Here is a 26,763-nt window from a genome sequence, read left to right on the forward strand (position 1 = left end):
ACGAGGTCGGTAGATTGAGACCATCCTGGCCATGGTGAAACACCATCTCTTCTAAATACAAAAATTAGCTGGGCGTGGTGGCACGTGCCTGTAGTGCCAGCTACTCAGGAGACTGAGGCAGGGGAATCGCTTGAACCCGGGAGACAGAGGTTGCAGTGGGCTGAGATCATGCCACTATAGTCCAGTCCGGGGACAGAGCGATACTCAGTCTCGAAGAGAGAGAGAGAGAGAGAGAGAGAGAAAGAGATAGAAAATATCAAGTTTCTAGTGTGTTGTAGCAATTGCAACATTTCGTTCATTTGAATAAAATGTTTCAGACACCCAGGTAAATAGCTTAATGATGATATAGATAAAACCCACACTGGATCATGAAATGTGAATGTGCCATGCTAGATTGAATCGCTTTTCATAAGTGGAAACAGTGCAGCCCCGCCTGCAAGCTCTTCAGTTGTGGTGTATAGGACGCATGTTGCTCTGTGTACTCCTCCCTCAATACGTTTTGAGTTGCTGCCTCTGCTCTGTGCCACTGGTCAGGCCACCCGCCAAATTGGCCTGTAACTTTTTAAAACCCCACTGTTTCCATAAAGTGTTATAACGTTGTATTTGTGCTACCATAGAGAATGGCATCTTATCCTGCTGGTGAATCTAGGAAGGCATTTAATAGAATTTGACTGACATTTGATTCTGGTCCTTGCCCTTCTTTCGCTTGCACTTCCATTTGTCCTTTGGGTCCTTAGCCATTGTTCCCAGCAATCCTGACCACTTAGGGTTTCTAGTAACCTCTTTTGAGAACCAATATTAATTTATCAAGCACGGCTTTCTTTTCAATTTCCAGGATTTAAAGAGTGTACATCTTTTGAAAGCAGGGTTTTGATGACTTCTTTGAGCCTTTATTCTTTGCCCCACAAGAGGGGCCCCTCCTTTTTATAATCAAAGGCAATGAAGAACCCAGATTCACTTTCCAGGCAGTTGTACTAGAACACAAACATTTCATAGCATGAGGGATGTTAGTAATTGCTGTGGGAGGGAACATTCCCCTCTCAAAAATCAGACCTCTATATTGCAGGCAGTTTATCACATCTGTCTCCCTCCGAGCCTTTTATCTGCATGTATGGAAGAGTCTACACTGTTGTAGCATTTGATACTATATTAGACAACAGAGAGTAGTAGGTAAATGTGAGAGACTTTCATTTCCTTGAACCTCTGAGTGATTACAGCATTATGTTTCTGGTGAATGGCAGTGCTAATGGCTGTAAAAATATAATGGTATACCTTAAGGGATCCTTAGGAAATGCAGGGATGCACGTACATAATTTTGAGATTGATGTTACTGAGTTATTTTTAAATTTGCACAGGATTTTTTATGGGGCTATACATTTTCTAATCTTCTCTTTCGTATCACCTATTGCTTTACAACTAAGCTACAATAGTCAGCACAGGCAACAAAGCGTCTTTTTCAATACAGGTTTGCATAAATGAACTCTTCAGCTATCACCCAAATTCTTACTCCTTACTTCTTGACAAACACCGTTTTCAGCCAGTGAGGGTAATGAACTTCTTTCTCTGTATTTGTATTCTTCTGGAACTTAGAACTTGAACGATCAATAGTTTTGGTCATTTGACAAGTGATCTTTCTCTTAAGTGCAAAATAAGATATAGAGGCATAGAGATGGAAAAGTGGTATAAGAAAATAATTGGATGTAATCATTGCTACTTCTAATATTCACTGACAAACCTCAGTGACAGAAAATAATTGACAAACTAATAATTAGCAGCAGCAGTCAGGGAATAACTAAACACATATTATACAGAAAGGTCAAATTTCAAACTACTGTCACAAGAGCAGTTAAATACAAATGTGTCTTCTCAAGAGATGCACAGCCTTGGCTCCTAGCCTAAGAAAATGTATCAATTTCAAATCAGTAACCTCCTAAATACAAACAGTTTATTTTTGTTACATTGTACCAGTTACTGTCTCCACTATGAATGCCTTGTGTTAATTCAACATGTTGCAAGATTTCTGGTAAAAGAAGTCCTCATCTGCTGTAAGATTCTTGGTGAGGCATATTTGATGTGAAGCTATTTGGCCAGAATTCCAAATGTCTTGCTTTTGGTAGTTTCCTATGTACATAATAGCAGAGCTTAGCATACTGTGGCCTGGGGGTCGAATGGAACTTGCTGGCTGTTTTTGTGAATAAAGTTTTATTGAAACACAGGCATGCCCATTAATTTCAGTGTTATCTATGACTGCTTTTGTGTTACAATGGCCGAGTTCAGTAGTAGTAACACATCCTATAACATACAAAAAGATTTACTATCTGGATCTTTACAGAAGATGTTTGTTGATCCCTGACATACAGCATTGCTAAGCCTCAATGCATCCTTTCCAAAAGAGACATTTATATATATATACACACACACACACACACACACACACACACACACACACACACACACACACAGTAGGGCATTGATTCTGATTTCACATTGTTTTAGGGACCAACTCCTACACTCTGAGTATTATTTTAAAATTTTCCAAACAATTAACAATATTTATATTTTATTTCCTAATTGGGGAAGCAGGAGCTACCTTGAAAGAGAACATTTATGTTGTATTCTTTTTTGACAAAGCTGGAAGGAAATACATCACGGAATTTGTATGAAAATTCTTAAGTAAATGCTGCAAATTGACAACAGACCTGAAGGATGTATTCAGAGCAGTTAACAACTAAGAAAGACAACCATGGCTCTAAGCCCTTTTAAACATCTTTCCCATTCTTTTTTTGAGATGTCTTGTAAACACACAGCTATTTTTAACAAAGCTTTATAGGGTGCTCTTTAATGCGGGGTTCTCTGCCAGCTACTGGAGATTTACTGGCAAGAGACAAGGTCCCTGCCGTCACAGAAAATCTCATACACCGAGCAAAATGATCTTGTTATCATCACCCCTTTCTGGATTTTGCACCTTAGTTCTTGCCCCATGTCATCATTGAAGCAAGACTTTAATGAATATTATATGCTTACTCATAATAGTAAAATAGGACAAAATAGTGACTTCCTCCACCCTCACACACAATCAGATTCATTACAAAAATGATGGAAGTGCATTGTACTGTGGGTCCTCCCTCCCCTACCTTTTTGGCTGGGGGATGGAACACAAAGGATTTATATCACCCAGTGCATTGCATTCTACTCTGAAAGTCTCCGGGGAGTATCTTCCTTCTCCACTCATTCTCCCTTTTCTTCTCTGGATGTGCCTTTTTTACGGTCTTCCCACGAGATCTGTAAATCCCTCTGGTTTCATTCTCTGTACTTACCTACTCTCTTAAGACCCTTCTGTGTTTATTATGCAGAGAAATTTAGAACCATCCCAGTTCTTCAACTTCGACATCTCTGCATACATTGTTTAGGTTTAAGAAACAACGGAATTCCCAGTTACCAGGACCAGGTAGTGCGATACCTGAGCAAAGTAGTGAGATTATTATGAACAACTCATCTTTTTCATGTCATTTCTCCTTATCATATGTGTTATTTCTGTGATGAATCTAATATGGTCTATTTACAATACAGGTCAAGTGCATCTAATTTAAGAATGGGTGACGCAGTTAGAACACCTCGGTTTCAGATTTTCAGTGTTAGTGGAACTGTTTCATGCAGCAAAAGTAGGATACCAAATGGGGTTATAACATTTGTGTTTCTATGCTAACAAAGTGCCACACTGCTAACTCTTCAGAGCCCAGAAATAGAGCAACCTAACATATTATTCAGAATACTGGTACTTAACAACTTGCACTTTAAGGATCACGAAGTAACCACCACTACTGTTATTGTTCATGGCCAGATGGTAGCAGTAATGATTGACAGTAGTAGTGAGGATGGTGGTGCTGATGGTAAAGTCTGTCACTAATAGAGCATCTATTATTATGAGATTCACATGCACTAGTTTGACATTCTCACAATGCCTTTAAGGTAGGTATATTATCCCCACTTTCCAGATGTGGAAACTGAGGCCTATTTCCCTCAATTCTTCTTTGATTCTTCATCATGATCTCTCTCACCTGTATCCAGTGTTCAGTGCTATATCAGAGGCACTTGAACATACTAGTTCCTTGATTGGATGATCCTCTTATTGAGTATGTAAGGATTGTGATGTGGCTAGTAACTTTTCTGAGGCAACTGCATTGAATTGGAGGAACTAGGTTCTTGGACAATTACAAGTCCAATAACCGAAGGGCAGGGGAGAATGCTCTCAGACTGCCGTTTTCTCTGAGTTACTGTTTTTGTAATGAAGGCAGGCCTTGGAGTTAGGCACCTGTCAGCCCAATCCTGACATGAGCACTTTCTAGTGAAATTAACAACTCACTTAACCTCTCAGAGTTTACATTTTCCCATCTCTAAAACACAGCTAAGCATGTCTGTGTTGCAGGATTGTTCAATTAGTGAAAACTTACATTAGAAGCCTTACTCAAGGCCTGGTGAATGGCAGGCATTCATGAAATGGGAGCTTGACTTGACAATGATTTTGACTTTGATGCTACATCCTCTGCTCACTGATTCTCTAGTGCTGCTTTGAATCTTGTTTACAGAGAGGGGCACATTCAACGAAATGGGAGGAATGTGCTCAATCTTTTCCTTCATTAGGTTTTGAAGCTGCAGGCTCATGGGCTTGCTCTGCTGCCTCTCCAAGAGAGCTGCGTGGTGGGGAGAAGTGGGGAGGGACTGTCTTTCCGGTTATGGTAACTTAGCCAGTGCCTAAGGTACAGCCATCTGTTCGGCTCCTGATCTCAGGAGGCGCACAGGAAAATGGGAGGAGAGCTGATGGGGTCTGCACGCGGGGAAGGTGGAGTCGAGGAGGCAAAGGCTTCGGTAAACCTCCACATTTCATGTTGAAATTTTCGCAGGAGGTGTAACCATGCTGACTTTCTTGAATGTTAAACAGTTTGGACTGGAGAGAGGGAAAAAGGCATGGAATTAGATGAACTACCAATCTGATGTAGATATTTGCCTTTTCATTGCTATTCAAATAAGAATACACACAAACGCATAAGCTTGCACTATCATGGCAAATATCTAGATTTATAAGGTACGTGTTATCCCTTTGTGGCTTTTGTTGATTTGGACTGCTCGTATGTAAAAAATGTTTTGCATTTCACAATTCATAAAATTCATAGACAGCAGATCCTGGCTCTGCTCTCACCATTTCCTGTGCAAATGGCTCCAGGGACCTTAACAGATTTTAAAAGGCAGCAACATGTAACTCTGAAGCTAGAGAGTAAAACACAATTGTGAATTTGCTTATTCTTTCTTGCTCTGGCATTAACTGGAGTTGGCTTTTTATCCCAGACATATCAATATAATTGCACAAGGGAACAGGAAGCGAATTTCCTTTGACCTCTTATTTACTAGTACGTTAAATTACGAGGCCGCTATCTCCCACTTTTGTAGATTTTAAACCAGATTTTCCTTGGTCTTTCCAGAGATCACAGGGATATTCTGTCTAAATATTTTGGAGTGTATCTATGCTTAGAATTACCTTTAAGTTTTTCTAAGAGGAGACTGGAAAGTACCCGTTTTGCCACTGTGTCCATCAGGACCTACTTGGGGATGGAAGGAGGCAGAGTGAAACTCCGACTTCATCCCCTATCTCAGCTTCTCTCTCTCTTTCATGTGAGGTTCTGTATTACATTCCATTTGGCACTTTCAATATTTTTAAATAAACCACTTTTATGCAAAAGTGCTAACACACAAGAACGGAATGCTCTGTTTTTAGGTTGACTTAGTATTTCTGCTTTTGGGAAACAGGCAAACTTCACAGAGGAATAAAGGATAAAGGCACCATGCATTATCCATTACATTTTCTTAAACAGAAAAACATGTCACCTGCAATATTTAAGAAACGGGTGGGCAATCCAATTAACATGTTATCAGAAGGAAGGAAGGTTTTGTACAACAGTTTTCTGATTGAGTTTTTAAAATATGTATTTTTAAAATATATATTTTAAAAACTCATCTAATAAAATTTTTATTAGAGTTGTAAAATACCTGTGACATCAACTCAAATTAAGAAATAAGAAAATTTGATTCACATGTACTAACCACTTTCCCTTCTCCCTTCTAGATTATCTTCTTCAATTACTCGTCATAATTTTTAAGTGGGATAAGAAAGGTGGTCACATGCATCCCCACTTACATTTAACAGATTCCCTCTCAATTCACATGGGCATTTGGAAGTGGCTGGCTCTTCTGGTACCATACATCCTAAAGGTGCACAGTCGGTTTAGACGATACAAGTATTTAAGCACAATGAAACAATGCCTGAAGTGTGATCAAAGACAAGTGATTCGAGAGATACAGATTTAAACAACTGCCTGTAGTATTCATTGTGACAGGGAAAACATGGATTTCCATTGGATGCACCTCAAATTCACTTATGCATCCTTACTGCACCCATTTACACATACACACACTCACACACACACATACTCAGGTACACTCACATATACGATGGCACACACCCCCCCACACACACGCACACACAAACACATCTCAAATGGGCTGTCAGTGATTAACAAGTCAGCCCCCTTAAGTAGTAGGATATTCTGAGAAGTTAATCGTGAACAGTGTTACAGCTCATAGGATTAGTTAATTAGACAAAGGCTTGCGGGCAAGATCGCTGTAGTCTGTTTTGCTAAAGTGATGGAACCCACTTAGGCAACTGATGAAAAAAGCAGTGTGAATGCTCTTCAAGGGAGGAGATGTGGAATGTAACAGAATAAAGCCCCAGCATAGCAGTAACAAGCTGGCAGAGGTATTGCTATCCAGTGATTGCCATTTGTCAGTGGTGGAAAAGGTGGAGGCTTGGGAAAAAGATTTATAATTTTGGTTACCATCTTTTCTACTGCTTCAAGGCAATTTTAATTACTTTTTAAAAGCAGTCTCTAAACTTGCATTTCCCCACATGAATTGTTGACCTTAACTTTCAAGGACAACCATGCTGACGGTGCTTACTCATCATAAGCAATAAATGCATTTTATTAAAAGATGGACATTTAACTATATTAGGATTAAGAGTAGTATCTTATTACTTAGAATTGTCTTAGAAAAAAATATGTTGGCAAATGTGGTTTCTTATATTGTAACTAGCTTCTTGTGATCCTTTCCAGGAGCCACAAAAGTGTTTCTTTTTCCTTTATACCAAAACTCACAAATATAAAGACTATATTGTCCGAGCAGGGGGTTCAAATAAATAAAGAAGCCTGGCTATACAATTGAAAGGGGTGGTAAAATAATGAGAATAATAATTTTTCAAAAGAGGTTTATGTGTACCCAGTTTAAAATTGTGAATGACCTTCCAAATAGGTATTTGTTGTCTTGATGGAATTTGAGATCAGGTATGTTGCATTGCTTGATTTTTTTTAAAGTAGGCTTTGTACTTTGCTACAACTGTCAAATTATATGCAGTTAGAAGTAATACAGAGATATCCCATGGATGCATCCCTTTAGCCAATTTCTTGCACTAAATTGTAGTACAATGTCACTTCATTGTGCTACAACATCTTGTACACTCTAGTACAGTGTCACGATGAAGATACTGACATTGATACAGCCAAGATCCAAAACACTTCCATCACAAAGCGATTCCTCATGTTGCGCCTTTATAGCCATGCTGACTTCTTCCACACCATCATACCCTTCTTAGCCCTGACAGCCACTACTCTGTCCTCCAGTTCTATAATTTTGTGATTTCAAGACTGTTATGTAAGTGGAGCCATGCTATCAAAATGTAATATTTAGGATTGCTTTTTTCATTCAGGATTATTCTCTGGAGATTTATTGGGATTGTTTTGTGTGTCTCTAGTGCATTCCTTTTCACTGCTGAGCAGTATTTCATGGGATGGGTATACCACACTTTGTTTAACTAGTCACCCATTGAAGAACATCTTGGTTGTTTCCAGTTCGGAGCTAATTAATGAACATTTTGCTATGAATATTGTGTACAGGTTTTTGTATGAATGTAAGTTTTCGTTTCTCTGGGATCAGTGCCCAGGAGTACAATTACTGGGTTGTGTGGCAGTTAAACATTTAACTTGTTCTGTTCTGTTCTGTTCTTTTCTTTCTTTCTTTCTTTTTCTTTCTTTCTTTCCTTTCTTTCTTTCTTCCTTCTCTTTCTTTCTTTCCTTCTTTTTCTCTCTTTCTTTCCTTTTTTTTAAAAACTGGTCAGCTGTCTCCTAGAGTCACTGTATGAGTGATCCAGTTTTTCTTCATCTTGCCAGCAATTAGTGTTGTCATTTTTTTTAATTTTATCTATTATGATAGGTTTGTCATAATGTCTCATTGTGGTATTATCTATATATGTATTTTTATGGCTAATGATGAACATGTTTTTGTATGTTTATCTGCCATTTATATATCTTATTCAGTGAAATATGACTCCATGTCTTTTGCCAGTATTCAAGTTGGATTGTTTAGATTTCTTTTTTTACAGTTGAGTTTTGAGAAATATTTATATATTCTTGGTTTTTATCCTTTCTCAGATAGATGGTTTGCACATACATTCTCTGTCTGTAGATTGTCCTTTTATCCTTTTAACAAAGTCATTTACCCTGTTAAAAGAACATATATATAACAATATATAAATGTATATATATACGTATATATATACAAATTTATATATTGTTATATATATAACAACATATAATTGTTATGTTATATAATGTTATATATAACAATATATAATGTTATATATATAACATATAGCATAACATAACATATATAACATTATATATAACAACATATATAACATAACATATATAACATATAACAACATAACATAACATATATAACATAACATATTATGTTAACATAGCATATAATGTTATATATATAGCAGTATAAAACAATATTGTTATATATATAACAACATGTTATATATATAACATTATATAACATAACCTATTTGTTGTATATATATAACATATATATTATATTGTATAATGTTATGTATATGTTATATAATATATATATTGTTATATACATATAACTATATATAACATATATAACAATATATATTGTTATGTTATATAATGTTAAAAGAATATATAAATGTGTATATATATAAATGTGTGTATATATATGTATATATTTATATATAAATGTGTGTGTATATAACATTTACCCTGTTAAAAGAATATATATAAAAGAATGTATACATATGGGTAATTGTTAAAAGAACTTATACATATATACACACTAAATTAAGGAGGTTTTTGTTGTTGTTTGTTTGTTTTTCCCTATGGGTGTTCAATTGCTCCAACACCCTTTGTTGAAAATACTGTCTTACCTCCATTGAATTACTTTTGCATGTTTCTTAAAAATCAGTTGGAGATAACTGTGTGGGTATATACCTGGGTTTTCTTTTCTATCCATTAATATATGTGCCTGTTTCCCCACCAAGATCATACAGTATTTATTCCTGTGGCTCTATAAGTCTTAAAATTGGATAGACTCATTCCTCCCACTTTCTTCTTTTTAAAAGAGTTGTTTTAGCTATTCCAGTCCTTGTGCCTCTCTATATAAACTTTAAAATAAACTTATCTATAGCTACAAAAATTTTTGCTATGAGTTGATAGGAATTTCATTCAATCTGTATAACAATTTGGAGAGAATTGATATTTTTAGTCTATTGAGTCTTTCAATCCATGACACAATATGCCTCTCCATTTGTTTAGATCTTCTATAATTTCTTTCATCAGTGTCATGTAGTTTGCAGCATGTAATTTCTATACATGTTTTGATAGCTTTATATCTAAGTTTTTCATTTTGTTAGTGATTATAAATGGTTTGTGTTTTGATTTCCAGTGCCCATGTGTTCATTGCTAGTGTATTGAAATGCAATTGATTTTTACATTTTTATCTTATATCCCGTGACTTTGAAGAACTTGCTTATATTAGTCTAGGAGTTTTCTTGTAGATTTCTTATGATTTTTCTGCATTTGTAATCGTGCCATCTGCAAACAAGGAAAGTTTTCTGTCTTTCTTTCTGATCTGTATGCTTCTTATTTTCCTTTCTTGTATTATTGCACCTTCTAGAAGTTCTAGCACCATGTTGAATAAGACTGGTGAGAGCAGACATCATTATCTCTTTGCATTCTCAGGGGAGATACTGTGATTAGAATTTTCTTAGCCTTTTAATATGATGAATTACATTCATTGACTTTAAAATATTGAGTTCTGAATCTTGTGTCTTCAGAATAAATCTCTTTTGGTCATGGTGTATAATTGTGTTTATATATTATATTACTGTTTTTTTATTTGCTGTCATAAGGAATTTTTGCATCTATATACCTAGGGAATATTGGTCTTTGGCTTTCTTTTCCTTTCTTTCTTTCTTTTGCTCTTTCTTTTTGTACTATCTTTCTCTTGTTTAGTCATGAGGGTCATAAATAGCTTCATAAAATAAATTGGAAAATGATCCCCTTCCAATTTCCTGGAAGAGATGTTGTAGAACTGATGTCAATTCTCTTTTAAACATATCGTAGAATTCTCCAGTGAAACCAGCTGAGTCTGTTCACTGTGTGTGTGTGTGTGTATGTGTCTGAGAAAGTTGTGACATGATAAATTCAATGTCATTAATAACTATAAGATCATTCAAATGATCTATTTAATGTTTCATATTGGATGAGTTGTCATACTTTGAGGTTTTTGAGGCGTTAGACCATTTCATCTCAGTTGTCAAAGTTATATTGTGTATAGATCTGTTTGTAGTACAGTCACCTCTCAGCATCTATGAGGGATTGGTTTCAGGATGCCCCATAGATACAGAAACCCATGAATACTCAAGTCTCTTACATAAAATGCACATCCTTCTGTACACTTTAAATCATCTCTAGATTACTTATAATACCTAATACAATGTAAATGCTATATATAGTTTTGTTATGCAGTATTGATTTTTATTTGTATATTTTTAAATTGTGTATGGTTATTTTTTATTTCTCCCAGATATTTTTGATCCACAATTGGTTGAATATGAGGTTGATTGAATCTGATGTGGCGAAACCCATGGATATGGTGGACCAGCTATATTCTCTAATTATCTTTTTCATGTCCTCAGGGCCTGTAATGATATCCCCTGTTTTTCTCTTGATGTGGATAATTTATGTCTTTTTTTTTTCTTTGTCAGTCGTCCTATAGGTTTGTCACTTTTATTGATCTTTTCAAGGAAACAGCTGTTTAATTGTTTTCCTGTTTTCAGTTTTAGTGATTTGAGGCCTTATGTTTATTATTCCCTCCCCCTTATTTTTTTTGCATTGGGTATGTCTTTTTCTTAATATTTTTTCCGAGTTTTTGAAATGGGAGCTTATATTATTGATTTGAGGCATTTTTCTGTTGTCCAATATATGTATTTAGTTCTATGAACATCCTTTTCATCACTGCTTTAACTGTATCCTTCAAATATTGATGTTGTATTTTTATTTTTATTCACTTTAATGTATATTTTGATTTTTTTCTTTAGAATTTCTTTGACCCATGGATTATCTAGAAGAGTGCTGTTTACTTTTCAAGTGTGTAGAGATTGTCTTCTTATTTTCTGTTACTGATTCTAGTTTTATTTCATTGTTGTCAGGGAACATACTCTGTATGATTTCAATTCTTTAAAATTTTTTGAGGTATGTTTTATGATTCAAGATATGGTTTATATTGATATACACTCCATGGCCACTTGAGAAAAATTTAGAAGCTGCTGTTGTTGGGAGGAGAGATCTGTAAGTGTTGATTTAACTGGTTGGCTCATGGTATTGTTGGGATCTTCTATATCCTTCCTGATTTTTCCATTTAAATATTCTATTAATTTTGAAGACCTGGGTGTTGAAAACTCAAATATAATTGTGCATTAAAAATTTTTTTTAGGTATATTATTTTTTGTTTCACATTTTTGCAGATAAGTTTTTTGGGGTCATACATATTTAGAATTTCCATGACCTCTTGGAAGATTTATCCTTTCATAATTAGATAATTAGATAATGCCCCTCTCTGTCTCTGATAATTTCTTTGCCTATAAGCTTCATTTCTTTTTTTGGAGACATAGTCTCACTCTGTCAGCCAGGCTGGAGTACAGTGGCACAATCTCAGCTCATTGCAACCTCCGCCTCCGAGGTTAAAGCAATTCTCCTGCCTCAGCCTCCTGAGTAGCTGAGACTACAGGCATATGCCACCATGCCTGGCTAAGTTTTGTATTTTTAGTAGAGACGGGGTTTCACCATGTTGGTCAGGCTGGTCTTGAACTCCTGATCTTGTGATCCGCCCGCCTCGGCCTCCCAAAGTGTTGGGATTACAGGTGTGAGCCACCACACCCACCCAGGTTCATTTTATCTAACGTTAATATAGTCATTCCTGCTTTCTTGGTTGATATTTCATGATATCTCTTTTTAAAAGTTATTTTCAGTGTGCCTAGGTTGTTATTTATATATAAAATGATTTTCTTGGTGGAGCATGGTGGCTTATGACTGTAATCCCAGCACTTTGAGAGGCTGAGGCGGGTAGATTGCTTGGGCCCAGTAGTTCAAGACTAGACTGGGCAACATGGCAAAAGTCTAAAATTAGCCAGGCATGGTGGCACACGCCTGTAGTTCTAGCTACTGAGGAAGCTAGGACAGGAAGACCACTTGAGTCTAGGAGGTCGAGGCTGCAGTGAGTTGTGATTGTACTACTGCACTCCAGTCTAGATGATAGAATGAGACCTTGTCAAAAAATAAAATGAAATAAAATAACTTCATTATTGACCATACAGAGTTAGGTCATGTACGACCATTTACATTTAAAAAATCATTGCTATTTTAGGATTTAAGTTTGCCCTTTTATTTTTAATTTTCTGTTTATTGTCACATTCTCTGCACTTTTCATTTCTCTGTTTCATTTTTCCTACTTTTTTGTGGGTTATTGAACAATTTATAGGGCTCCATTTTTACTTACCTATAGTAATTTTGAACACATCTCTTTATATAGCTTTTATAGTTGCTACGTTATACATCCATATCTTATCACAGTCTACTCCATTCATTGTTTACCAGTTTAAATAAAGCATGGAAGCCTTACCTTCCTTTACATTCTCTGACCCTCCACTATTTATAATGTAATCTCATAAATATGTTCTCTACAAACATTTAGAATCATATCAGAGAGTGTTTTAATTTTTGATTCAACCTTCAAAAATTCTTAAATACTCAAAAGGAGAAAGAAAGTTTATTACATTTGCTCATATTTTTGCTTTTCGAATTCTCGCTAACTCTTGGCGTTCCAAGATTCCTTCTTTTATTGTTTCCTTTCTGTTTAGAGAACTAGCTCTTTAGCTATTTATAAAATAGGTCTACTGGTGACCAAGTCTCTCAATTTGCCTCCATCTGATAATTTCTTGAATTTTCTTTCATTCCAGAAGGACATTTTCATCGGATATCAGATTCATGTTTGAAGATTCTTTTCTTTTAGCACTTGAAAAATGTTGTGCTACTTTCTGATGACCTCCATGGTTTCCGATAACAAGTCCACTTTCATTCAGATTATTTTCTCCTATAGATAAGTTGTAATTTTTTTTCACCCTTTCTATATTTTTTCACTGCCTTTAGTTTTCAGAATTTTGACTGTGGTAAATCTAAAATGAATGCAATTGGATTTGTGCTGCATGGAACTCGCTCAGTTTTTTTGGACTTCTATGCCTTTTGCAAAGTTGTGATCTATTCAGCTGCATTTTCAGCACTTTTCCAGTCACTTCTTCTTTTTCCTCCTGGGACTCTGATGACATGAACATTAGGTATTTTATCATCACCCTACAGGGACCTGAGTTCCTTTCTTTCTCCTTTCCTTTTCCTTCTTCCCACTGTTGTGGATATTGGGGTAATTTCTACTGATTATTTGCCAGTTCTCTCATTCTTTCCTTTGTCCCTCCTGTTTGCCGTTAAGTCCATCTACCATCTATTGAGAGTTTTGTTTTGTTTTGGGTTATTGTATATTTCAGTTCTGAAATTTCGATTGTGGTTTTCTTTACACCTTCTATTTGTTTCCTGAGAATTTCTATTTCTCTGATGAGACGTTCTGTTTTCTATTTCTTTCAGGTGTGCCTATAATTGTCCATTGAAGCAGCTTAATAATGGCTGCTTTAGAATATATGTCAGATAATTCTAGCATCTTTATCATCTCCGTGCTGGCGTCCATGGAATGCCTTTTTTCTTTCAGCTTAAGAATGTCCTGGTTTTTGTTATGACAAGTGATTTTTTTATTGAAACCTGGACTTTTGGGGTATCATGTTATGAGACTCTAGCTTTTATTTAAACCTCCTATTTTAGCTGATTTTCTCTGACATTGCCGTTGACGGAGGAAGGGGAAACATGCCTCATTACTGCCAAATTCCCTGCCCGGCTTTTGTCAGCATTCAAAGGCAGGGAGTTCCTTCTTAGATGCTGAGGGGGAAGCTAACCCAGGGAGTAGAGGAATGGAAGTTCTGGGTCCCCACTAGGCACACAGCGATACCTCTCTGGGTGGTAGGAGTAGGAATGCTTCAGCGCTGCTTACCACATGGCATCCGCAGACACCATGGCGGGTGAGAGGACTCACCACAGGAGGATGGTGAAAAGTTCTGACTCTCCTAAACCTCCTTCCACACCACCCCAGTGGAGCAAGGGAGGAGTGCCTTGTTTATGCTCAGTGGGGGTGGAAGACAGAACTCCTGTGAAGAAGAGAGCTTCACTGTTTCCTGGAAGGGACTGAAGTCCTGCCTCTCCTATACTCTGGTTAAGGTTGGTGCCAGCTTGCAGCCTCATTTGCATAAAAGGGCAAGCTTCCCACTTGTCCTTTGCTGGTGAAGACTGGGGTGGGGCCACAGCTGGTTTCTGTGGTGTGTTGCTGGAGTAGAGTAGTCATGGTCTAAACATTTTCTCTTGTGAGCCTGCCCTTTTCATAGTCCTTTGGCTATACAGGAGGCTCACTTCTGTTGCCCGTGCCCATTGAGATCTCTGGGTTGCCAGCTCCATGTCTGGGATATATATATGGCAAAAAGAAACCCCAGGGAACTCACCACTGTTGTTCCTTGGGTCCTGAGACCCCTCGTTGTTCTGCTCTTCTTTCTGTTTTTCATACTCTTACGTGTTTTATATATAATGTCCAGGGCTTTTAGCTGTACCTTGTAGGGAAAATGGGGGAAAGTATGTCCATCTTTCTGGAAGCAGACATTTATAGACTGCCTGATTTTTAAAGATAAGAATCTAGATTTTCATATAAATTCTTCCATTTTGTCTTTTAATATGGACAATTAATTTTTATGTAACAGGCAGGCCAATTGCAAAATAGTTTGCCAACAGTCCGTGAGCTCTGCCTAAGACATTTAGTTTCTCTGACTAAGATTTGTGAATTTTTACCTCATTATATATAAATTTCCATCATTTTCCAGAGGTGATATTGCTGACAAACTTAACTATCAAAGGCAGAGCCAAGAAAGAGAAATTTATCAGGAAAAGATCTCTGAGCAACAAAATTAGATGTCAAAATGTCCAAACACTAAAGATCTTGAACTTTATTAATAGGTTATAGGCCTTGCAGCCGGGCATGGTGGCTCACATATGTAATCCCAGCACTTTGGAAGGTCAAGGTGGGCAGGTCACATGAGGTCAAGAGTTCGAGACCAGCCTGACCAACATGGCAAAACCCTGTCTCTACTAAAAATACAAAAAACGAGCCGAATATGGTGGCGGGTGCCTGTAATCTCAGCTACTTGGGAGGCCAAGGCAGGAGAATTGCTTGAACCTGGGAAGCAGAGGTTGAAGTGAGCTGAGATCAAGCCATTGCGCTCCAGCCTGGGCAACAAGAGCAAAATTCTGTCTCAAAAAAAAAAAAAGTTGTAAACCTTTTTTTTTTTTTTTTTTTTTTTTTTTTGAGACGGAGTTTCGCTCTTGTTACCCAGGCTGGAGTGCAATGGCACGATCTCGGCTCACCGCAACCTCCGCCTCCTGGGTTTAGGCAATTCTCCTGCCTCAGCCTCCCGAGTAGCTGGGATTACAGGCACGCGCCACCATGCCCAGCTAATTTTTTGTATTAGTAGAGATGGGGTTTCACCATGTTGACCAAGATGGTCTCGATCTCTTGACCTCGTGATCCACCTGCCTCGGCCTCCCAAAGTGCTGGGATTACAGGCTTGAGCCACCGCGCCCGGCCAAAAGTTATAAACCTTTAAGCTCCCACTCTGACCATGATTTAAAAAATAAAAGCATACACACACACACACACGTATACAGAAAGTCAGCCTGCTTTCCCAAGCACAATGCAAATTAGAGAAGATAGGATTTCATGAGTCAGGAACACTGAAGATACTGAAAAGTAAAAACTAACAGGGAGGCAAGAGAGAAGAAAATCATCGTATTGACTCAAAACATTCAACTCCCCATAAAACCACCTGTGGCTTCTTAGTGTCAGTGCACACAGTCTTATATTCTTTTAGTAGATGCTGAAAGTCTTCCTTTATTAGAGCCTAGCTTAAGAATTAGGATTTATTATTAGACCTGTGAGTTTCAGGGATTTATATCATCTTCCTCCTCTGACTTATGCAAGTCTGTGACTCCTTAGCTAAGAAAAAAAAAATTTTAAATCATTCGGAGGAGCATAAAAACTAATTTTAATTGAGCCCCTATGATGTGTTAGATAGTATATTAGGAATTTTACCATCACGTATGTTTTAATTTTTACAAAAACTCTGTTAAGTAGATGCAATTATTTTCTATTTTACCTGATTGAGAGGCTGGGTTCAAAACACCAGGAATAATTTTGACAAGGGCTCTGCCTTGTCAGTGGTCATGGTAGGCCTGGCATCCAGTTAAGATTTCAATGGTAATTCTCTTAAATAACCTATAGTATGGATTCCAAAATGTTGAAATCGCAGGTTAGAAGTTAGGGAAAGGGATTTTTGGCATCTAGAAATTGCCTTAATGTGGAGACACTTGAACTGACTATGCCACAGCAGAAACTTACAGGCCAACATTACTCATGCCCTCTAAGCAGGTCCTGAGGTCATGACTAGAGACTCACAAAGGCACTTCTGAACTTGCCAAGTAAGAGACTACAGACTCCAGCACACTAGCTACTGTACGTGCTTTTGTATAAGCAACTGAGGCAGGAGCAAGACTGTGTGTGAAGTTCATAATAGTTGTACCTTCTTTTTTATTGCCAATTGTCAAACAAAATTGTCCACAATTACAGGCAATAAAGTGTACACATAGTATAGATTAGAAGGGTCCCTGAGATCTAGAACTCCTGGTGTGAAAAAACAAGGGAGGGGCTACTTGGCCTCTGGTGTCTGGAGGCAAATGTCATCCACATTGCTGTGCATAGCTATCTTAATACTGCGTGGTAGAAGTAGCCAAGGAAGAGCAGAGGGGTTCAAAACTACAGATCTGCTCCCCAAGTATTTTCTGACATATTGAGGAGGCAGTGAGCAACAGTAGCCTGGAGAAAAATCATTTCCCTGGCTCTGGGTTGCATTTTCCATTTTAATTAAAATTTGTATTTGTCCATTCTGTCCAGGTCCTGGCTCCGTGGTCTATGCTATTTTGCATGGCAAATGAAATCAATAAGAGCCTATGATTTGGAACTTGGAGGCGCCTGAGCATTTTGGTCATATTTGCTAGGCAGAAGGCAAGTGTTTTCTGAGTGATGTTTGGCATACACTTCCAGGCTGAGGGTGTCAAATGCCAGACTGTAGGGCTCCCTGGTTGCCAGTTCATATGTTAGAGAGGTTCCTTCCCTTCAGCTTTCCTACTGTATTTGGAACTCTTCCTCGTTTTTCCCATTCTGTAGTGGGTATCCCAGCAATGAAGGTGACAGAACGGCTTGGGGAGATTATCAGGTGGCTGTGCCAGTGAGACTGCCTGTCAGTCGATCTCATGTTGGTGGGTGACTAGGCAGAAGTGACCAGGTGTGTCCAAGACACAGATCTGCAAAGGAGCAAAAACTGGGAGTTTGCCAAAAGCTCATTGAAGAAATTGGAGAAAGATTGTTTGCATGTTGAGAACAACTTTTGTTCTTATTCTCCAGACAAAGCTAGGACATTTATGATAGTTGAATGTGACTTGGTATCACTACGATGTATTAATAGCACATATTTATGCCTTATGCTCAGATCTGCTGCTGCAACTTTCTTTGTCTTTTATTGGTTTTGGGGGGTGGGGTATTTGTTTTCTACCCAAGCCTTCTATATCATAAAGAGAATGTAATTAAAAAAGGATAAAATCAATTTGGCTTTGAATTGCTTCATAGTAAGATCTTGCATTAGAGTGACAGACTTATCATGTCATCTGTGCATACATAAAAAATCAAAGGATGATTATTTGTGTTACTACTTTTTCCAAATCTACTAAACAGCAAGAAAATTAATTTACTGTATCGAGTTCTTCTATTTAGGCTGATTGTTTAGCTTACATTAAACTTTTGCAAAAGAGATTGTGCAGGGCTGACCAAATCTGCATTTTCATGTTTTCATCTGAGTCAGAGCGTGAATCAGAACCGAAAACAACATTTCTTGTACTCACAGTCTTGGTATTTTTTTCTTCGATGTTTTTAGGTGGCAAAGTGACAAGTGCCAAAACTCAGGCCTGACTTTTCTGAAAACATCGGTGTTTCGCCTTATCTGGAATAATGGATGTAAAGGACCGGCGACACCGCTCTTTGACCAGAGGACGCTGTGGCAAAGAGTGTCGCTACACAAGCTCCTCTCTGGACAGTGAGGACTGCCGCGTGCCCACGCAGAAATCCTACAGCTCCAGCGAGACTCTGAAGGCCTATGACCATGACAGCAGGATGCACTATGGAAACCGAGTCACGGACCTCGTCCACCGGGAGTCAGATGAGTTTCCTAGACAAGGTTTGTAGGGTTTCCCCTGCTGATTTGCTCACAATTGTCTAACATACTTGATTTGCGTAGTTGGCGGCTGCTTTTGGAGAGCCGCCATGGTGGTTTTTGACAGATGTACCCTACAGCAGACCCTTGGTTGCATAAAGGATATTCCTAACACCACGGTGAATCTCTATCCTGAGAAACCTAAGATTACCTGTGTTTTTTCAAAACTATTCTCCTCATAGTCTACCTACAAATTTCTATTCCTTTTGGCATTGGGTTTCTCACTTAGATTCTCCTTGAACAAATGGTATATCTTGGCTAAAACATCGTTGAAATAGTGTAGAATAATATACGCCTTTTCCCCTACTAAAATATTATGTTAATTCTGAGTTATATGTTTCTCTTTTTGTGTTTCAGAGCATAGGTGGCCACATGTATGTTATTTTTCAATTTCACTGTTGTAATTTTCCCTCCTACTTTCCCCAAGCCTTAATTTTCTTTCTCTTACACTGTTTTGATTTCTTTTGGGAGGAGAATATTTTTCTCCCAAGCACTAACAGTTGGCATTCTCTTCATGTCCAATATTTATGAAGAGTTCTGTTATCACTTCTCCAGGGTTGCTGTAAATGCATCAACACGTAGACTAAAGCAAAGTAGTGCTGAGACGTGGTATGACGAAGCTCACTCACTAGCTCCATCTCTTATGAGTACCAGCCTCACTGTGTGTGCAATTTACATTGATGACTCAGCAAAATTACAAGCAAATGCACAAAACTGTACCGAATGCCCCGGGAAGGGTCACTCTGCCAGCATCAAAGGGCTCAGCCTTGCTCTGCTAGGTTATTGTATCATTTGTTTTATAACACCGGTTCTTTATTCTTGTTCCATGTCCTTGGCAATAAATGTTGCAATGGGTTTAATTCCTAATGAAATAATTTAGCTTGGAATTCTAGTCCTGGTTTCTCAGCTTTCTTAAGTGACTTTTACTATTTTTTATTCCCTACAAAATGTGTATGTGTGTATATATGTTATTAATTAGCACGATGCCCATGGTTTATAGATCTGCAATCCAGAGGTTATTCTAGATAACACCTTTTTATACACCCCCAGTTTAGCCTAGCTCCAGCTTTTATATTTAATAGAGGATTGAAAACATAAATCAACAGTGAAACCTAAAATTGTGTTTCCATTGCCATTATAACTCTTGCAGGAGGCAATTTTTATTTAATCTTCCATCTTATTTTCTGAGTTATCTTCATGTAAATGAAACACATGCTAATCTTCCTCTATGAGAAAACAGGGGGCAGAGGATGCTTGAAAATTGCTCTGGATCAAATGTCTTTGATCTGTGAGTAACTTCAACAAGTTTTTTTTGCCTTGTTAAGTTCTCACCAGTCCCCAAATTGCAGGTAGTGGCAATTGGGGGAAAAAAAAATGAAGAATCATGGCTTAATTAACTGAGAGAGAGCTTACATTTCCAATATGAAAAAATGGGACACCTATCTGTTGTTTCCCAGAGCTTCCCTAACACGAGACTCAAATATTTTGAAAGATGATGCATGTTCAACGTGGTTGAAAGCCTTTCATTTTCTGCTGTAGTTTTTCTCTCATTTACGTTGTTGCTGCATACGTTTTGTGTCTCATGATTCTGTGCTGAAATGTTCACTCTTCTTCCTAAGTCTTATTAAAGGTGCATCCTGGCTTCTGGATCATTGTGCACTAAGCTGTGGATTCCAGATTACTGCTGAATTGTGGATGGGCCTGTCACATTTTCCTTTATTAATATTTACATAAGATAAAACCAAGCACTGGGATTTTACTTTCAAATATACCTTCATTCCTCCTGTTTAATCTTATTCCTCTCCATTGATAATAATGGAGGTTGCTTGGCCGTATCAAACTCATAGCTTTGCAATTAACAATTCACACATGCCGCATGTTGTTATTGAGCCCATATTTGTTTGTGTAATGTGTTTGCATGAATTAAAAACTGTGCAGGCCAAAAGTAGAAATAAAAAGCATCAGAAGGTATTTGCATATGCAAGTGCAATTCCTTCCGAAGACATCTATGAATTTATGCATGAAAATGTAGTCAGAGTCTGAGTGGATCTACTTTGATGGGTTCTAAAATTGAACTCTGCAGGAAGTAAATAAGCACATATTTAAGGAGAGGAGGAACAGGAGATACAATCTGGCAAGCAGTGCATTCAACTTGAAACTTTGCCACTACAGAGAGGGTTAAAATACATTTTACACTCAGTAATAACAATAATTTTTTTAAATGTCATGCATTTCCCATTTTATTTTCTTATTCATGAAATCAAAGAGCAGGATCATCTCTGTACGTATTAGCCTAGAGGTACATTAACAAGGATCATAGTGGGATCATCTCCTGCAGTATTCTTATTTAAAACCCAAGACACTGATCATAAAACAAACACACTTCTCACATACAAGCAAGTTTTGCAAACACAGTTGGATGATTCTACAGATGCTCAGGGTGGGAAAGAACCGCCAGCCAGTGAAAGTGATGCAGGCCCAGAGTCAGCCCTTGTCCACTTACCCCAGCTGGCCTGCTCAAGGATCAAATGCGAGAACCTGCCATCTCCCAGCAGGATAAATGAGCCAGGTGTTCCCATAAGAAGCTTATGGAAGCTCCTGTCAAATTGTGCCCATCTTTGCTTGCTTTCAACACAGAATCCTCTTCTGCCTTGTTCTGTTGTGGCTTCTTCTTTTGAGTATGCAAATAACCTGTCTGGCCTCTATTATGCTGGATCCTCCTGGTGTGAAGAAAGAAAATTGCTGACCTTAGGTCTGTGGCCACTGGAGTAATTAGTAATTAGTAAATGACTAATCCTGCACTAAATAGCATCCTAGTGGTCTGAGAGCTAATGCACCTGACAAAAGTGAGCAGTGGTCTGATGCCTGGTCAGACCCAGCCCTAGTCCAACCTGTGAAATAGATGCCACTTTGAATAATGAAGGTCAGCCAAGTTCCCAGGCAGTTTGTACAAGCTTGTTTTTTGTCTTTTTAATGGACCATGGAGTTAGGGTGAAGAGCAGTGTGATATACAAGACATTCTCCTGGGGTTTAGGAGTCTAGAGTTGGACGTGAGTTCTCCTTTTGCATGTGTATGTGCCTGGGACTCTGGTCTGCGTTCTGTATTTCACCAGGATTACGACATGGTTTTCAGGTATATTAAACAAACATCAATAGTAACTATGATAAAAGAATAATGGCAAACATTTGTTGAGTACTTTCTTTGTGTCGGGAGCCAATCTAAGCATTTTGCTTAATGCTCACACCAACTTTGCAAGGTGGGTACTATCACTCCCTTGTTTACTTATTACAAAACTGAGTCAGAAAGAGATTAGACAAGTCATCCAAAGTTGAAAACATGGAAAGAGCTGGAGATAGGCTTCAAACCTACAGGGCTGGGTTCAAGATCTGTGTTTTTAGCCAGTGTGTTTAATCACCTCCCAAATAAATAAGTAAACAAACAAATACATCATTAAATCTTTAGTCAAAGTCTGGGAAGGGTCTATGAAATTCACTTTCTAAGACTTTTAAGAATCTGCAACTTTAAACATCTCTTAATAATACAGGATCTATAGTTAATAGTATTGATTGGACCTATAATGTTCACCACCAGTTCCCAGTCCTACTGATCTACTTCCTGTTCTCAGCCATTCACCTCCATCTCACAGTCATGCCTGACTCTCCAGAAGCGTTCCTGCCTACAATACCTCTCCACCAAACTCCACTATAGGGAAAAGTTCTTACTGTAGGGATGTGCACTGGGCTGTCGGCACTGATTCTGTGCCCTCCCTTTTGGTCGTCACCTTTTTGCACAACCTCTCAACCTGGAACACTAACCAAGAACAGTGTCACTATCTAAATGATATTGCTCAGGTAAGCAGAACTGACTCGTTTCTGTGCTAGCAAAGGCCCAGTGGGCCAGAGAGTTCAGCCAGGCCTCTTATTCCTCAAAAAGTGCTTCTTTCCAGTTAGCAGTTCAAGTCTCTGGAGAGGGGGCCAAGATTGAATTCTTTCTCTGTACTTCAGGCTGGCTGTCTAGGTCAAGGTCGAAGAAAAAACTGAGGGAAGATTGGATTTTTGAAAGCATGCTTGCATCAGTTCTCTCAGTCAGTTAGAGCAAAGAAATAAATCCTATCAAGTCTTCGATGTGCTTTAAAAAGCACACGTATACACATTGTAGGCTACGTTTGGTTTTGGTACTTTATAAAGTAATTCTTGCTCCTATGGTCTTTAAAATAATTTGGGCAATAACTTTTGCTCATTTGGCATAATGTACATTTAAGCGGTGTTAATGAGCTGAAACCTCATGAACCACTAGTAAGCTACAGTATTACCTGCACTGATTCAATTAACTTATATAATAATTTTGGGAATAATTGGAAACTGTAAACTTTTCTTTCTATACCATTGTCTTAAGATAGTTATCTTCAACTATATCTAAATAATAGTTAAAAGGTTCTAATTTGAAAACCTCAGCATTTTAATTTACCTACAAAGAACACCTTGTAAATTTTAGTAAAGTTCAAGAGTTTGTGGAGTCAATATTTTTCAGGCTGAAATGTACCTTGAGAAGATTGCTTTCCATTTATTTTCCTATTTCTAGGTAGGATTTTTTTCATAACTCAAATAAGAATAACACAGTGCCTTCTAGACTTTGGTTGTATTGTTCTTTAAAAAAAAATCCTAGAAAAAGAGAATCTACAACCTTTGAATATTATCTTCTTGCTGGATAAATTGAATCCTTGTTGTTTTATATGGGAGGCATATGGGAAAAGAGAAATGAATGAAGACTCTGGAGTTAAACTTTGTCCATATCCCAGTGCTGATGTGTACCAACAGTGCGATCTTGATCAAATTCTAGAACATACACTGAGTCTCATTTTCTCCATCTGTAAAAGCCCCCACCATATATAGTTATTGGGCTTATTTCTTACAGTTACATATTTATCATCCTCTGGATGTTATCTTTCTTTTAATAAGTGCTAGTAGTTATAATTACAGTTATTGTCATTTTAATCCTACTGCCAGCAAATGTGGAGATTACTTGCTCTCCAACCCTAATAGTATTTTGGTACAACAGAAATTTTTCTTTCCTCTTGATTTATTTCCCGTGAATTGCAAAAATTCTGACATTTTCAAACTCACAACTTGTTTTTTCCAGCTTGTTGATAGAGTATGTCTAAGTCTCTATCCACCATACATTTTGCTCCCAAAGGTGAACATAACTCATACATTATTTTCGTATTTTTAGACAGGAATGAAAGATACTATCTAACAACCGTCAACTGATGCTAACAGACTGTAAGAGAGTTGCTAGTCAGACAATTTTACAAGTTAAAAAAATAGATTGGAAAAATTGCTCTAAGGTAGTGTCATAGGATAAAAATGCTTTTTTTAAATGTGCGTTTTATGGCATGAATATACATACATATTACAGAAATGAGTTTAATTAAAGAGTAGACCTAATCCATGCTAGATAAAATTAATCCATTTTCATCAATTTATGTGTAATAATTTGTAATAATTGGAGGAGTCCTTGTCGGAGAGTCAATCTTATCTGGATTTTCGTTGTTGATACTTACCACCCTTTAGGAATATGTCTATATTTTTCAATAACTTTAGCCGTTTGGCAACTATCTTCATGTTTGCCCAGTTGTTATCCTCCCAGTAATTACCCGTTGTCAGTTCTGCATTCAACTTTGTATCTAACTTTCTTTGAGCTATCTTCCTTTTCCTGCTCTTTCTCTGTGGAAATTCCCCAGAGTTTCATCCTAATCCTGTACTCTTTCTTCTCTGGCAATTTCTTTAGAACATTCTTATTCATATGACTTCAGTGGTCACTATTTCTACTTCTGAAGACTTTTTCACTTACAAATGATAGTATCCCAATTCAAATTAGCTTACTTGAAAGGATGATGTTTTGGTTGACATCACCAGATAATCTAACAATGCATCTGCCCTCTAGATTCTCATTCTCATGTATTGGCTTTATTCTTCAGAGAGATCTCTTTGAAGATGTCTGCCAATTACTCCCACTCTCGCATTTTCTCCTTTGGTATCATCACTGGAAAGAGTCCCTTGTTTATATAGAAATATTTGGGGTTTATTTTGCAGTTTTCAGCAGAATATTCTCCGGGAAGATGCAGGTAGGTCTGGCATGGGACACATGTTGATGATGCTTGTATCTACCACTTTACAGCTGTAGCTGGCTGTGTCTTGGACATAGGTTTATCCTGTGCTTGGAGATAGCTTATGGTGAGTGTCTCCTAAACGTGATGGAATAAATTCCGCTTAGGAGAGAAAGGCTCTGATAGCTGAAGTAGACCAGTAACACCAATTGACCTGATAACAAATGCTCCTAATGCTAGCGAGGCTGAAGTTTAAGGCTTGTGATCTTTCTAAGCTGTATTAGTCCATTCTCATGCTGCTAATAAAGACATACCTGAGACTGGGTAATTTATAAGGAAAAAGAGGTTTAATGGACTTACTGTTCCACATGGCTGGGGAGGCCTCACAGTCATAGTAGAAGGCGAAGGAGGAGCAAAGGCACGTCTTACATGGCAGCAGGCAAGAGAGCATGTACAGAGGAACTGCCCTTTATAAAACCATCAGATCTCATAAGACTTATTCACTATCATGAGAACTTACCCCTGTGATTCAATTACCTCCCACCAGGTCCCTTCCACCACACATGGGGATTATGGGAGCTACAATTCAAGATGAGATTGGAGTGGGGACACAACCAAACCATATCATAAGCTTCACATCCACTTTGCTACTGGACCTTGGAATATTTCATCCGTACATATCCAAGTAGCAAATTTATTTGTCATTCCCTCAAAATTTGTTTCTGTTTTTTATTTTCTAGTTTTTGGGAACGGTATCACAGCCTTGCATTTTAGGTAAATCTTCTAAGCCTCTTTTTTTTAATTCTTTATATTGATGTTTACCAAATCACACCTATTATTCCTGCTTCATTTATCTCATTACCAATTTTCTCATTTCATGGGCAGCTTCCAACATTCCAACACTGGACAACTGCTTCAGCATTTAAATTGCCTCCTTCCCTAATTCTTTCTTCTGGCATGGTTTCCATATCATGGATAGTTTTGTGTTTTTAAAACACTGCCTTATTTTTCCCAGTTCCCTCAAATTGGTTAAAAACTATTTCAGGGGTTCCCAAAAGGCAACTGTAAGTTGTGGGACACAACAATGAAAAAAGATAAACATAGTTTCTTACCTCACACAGTTGGGCAGATTTAAAACCGTAAGATATAATAGATATGTAACCAGGTACCATGTAAAAAACACTACAAAAGGGAAAATATTGGAAGGTTTTGGAAAGACCTCTAACCCAGATTTGTGTGTCTGGCATCCTAGAAATTGTGGCATTCTTGCATACATTTGAGGGCTGGGGAGGAGGTCAGGCAAAGAGGCAAGACAGTGAGTGTTCAGGCAAGAGGTAAGGCAGTACAAAGGCCCAGAGGTGACCACATTTTGTTGTTCCAAGGATGTAAAAGAAGTGTGGGTTGGCTGAGTGAAGAGTGGTCACAGATGAGCTAGAATGGTGGAGAGAAACAGTCACAAAGACATTTCAGGGAGACAATGCTGGTTTCAGCTTGTGGAGAGAGGCAGGGTGGTCAGTTAGAGGTTGTGTCTTCATCTAAGCAGGGGAGCCTGGTAGCCTGAACTAGGATAGCAGAGATTGTTCGAGAAATGTTGTTGAGAATAAAAGACTGTTGGCTTTTTAGGACACCTTAAAAGCGGAGGCAGATAGACTGTTCTGGGACTCCTGGCCATTGACTGCTTTTTTCTCCTACAAAGAGAATATTGCCTTTCTGATGCTGAGT

General features: G+C 37.9%; 1 protein-coding gene across 5 annotated transcripts in view; it reads left to right on the forward strand.

Moving 5' to 3' along the window:
• Positions 1 to 26,763, forward strand: part of TENM2 (teneurin transmembrane protein 2) — a 1,274,635-nt gene that overhangs the window by 292,211 nt on the left and 955,661 nt on the right. For all 5 annotated transcript variants that reach the window (XM_064376511.1, XM_012461093.3, XM_064376512.1 and 2 more), the window contains exon 3: positions 18,599 to 18,898. In XM_064376511.1, coding sequence (XP_064232581.1) covers positions 18,673 to 18,898 — 226 coding nt within the window. In that variant the 5' untranslated portion in view covers positions 18,599 to 18,672. The remainder of the gene's footprint in view (positions 1 to 18,598; positions 18,899 to 26,763) is intronic.

Source organism: Aotus nancymaae, unplaced genomic scaffold (assembly GCF_030222135.1).
Source record: "Aotus nancymaae isolate 86718 unplaced genomic scaffold, 86718_ANA_hifiasm-v0.15.2.pri h1tg000015l_0, whole genome shotgun sequence".
Classification (NCBI taxonomy): Eukaryota; Metazoa; Chordata; class Mammalia; order Primates; family Aotidae; genus Aotus; species Aotus nancymaae.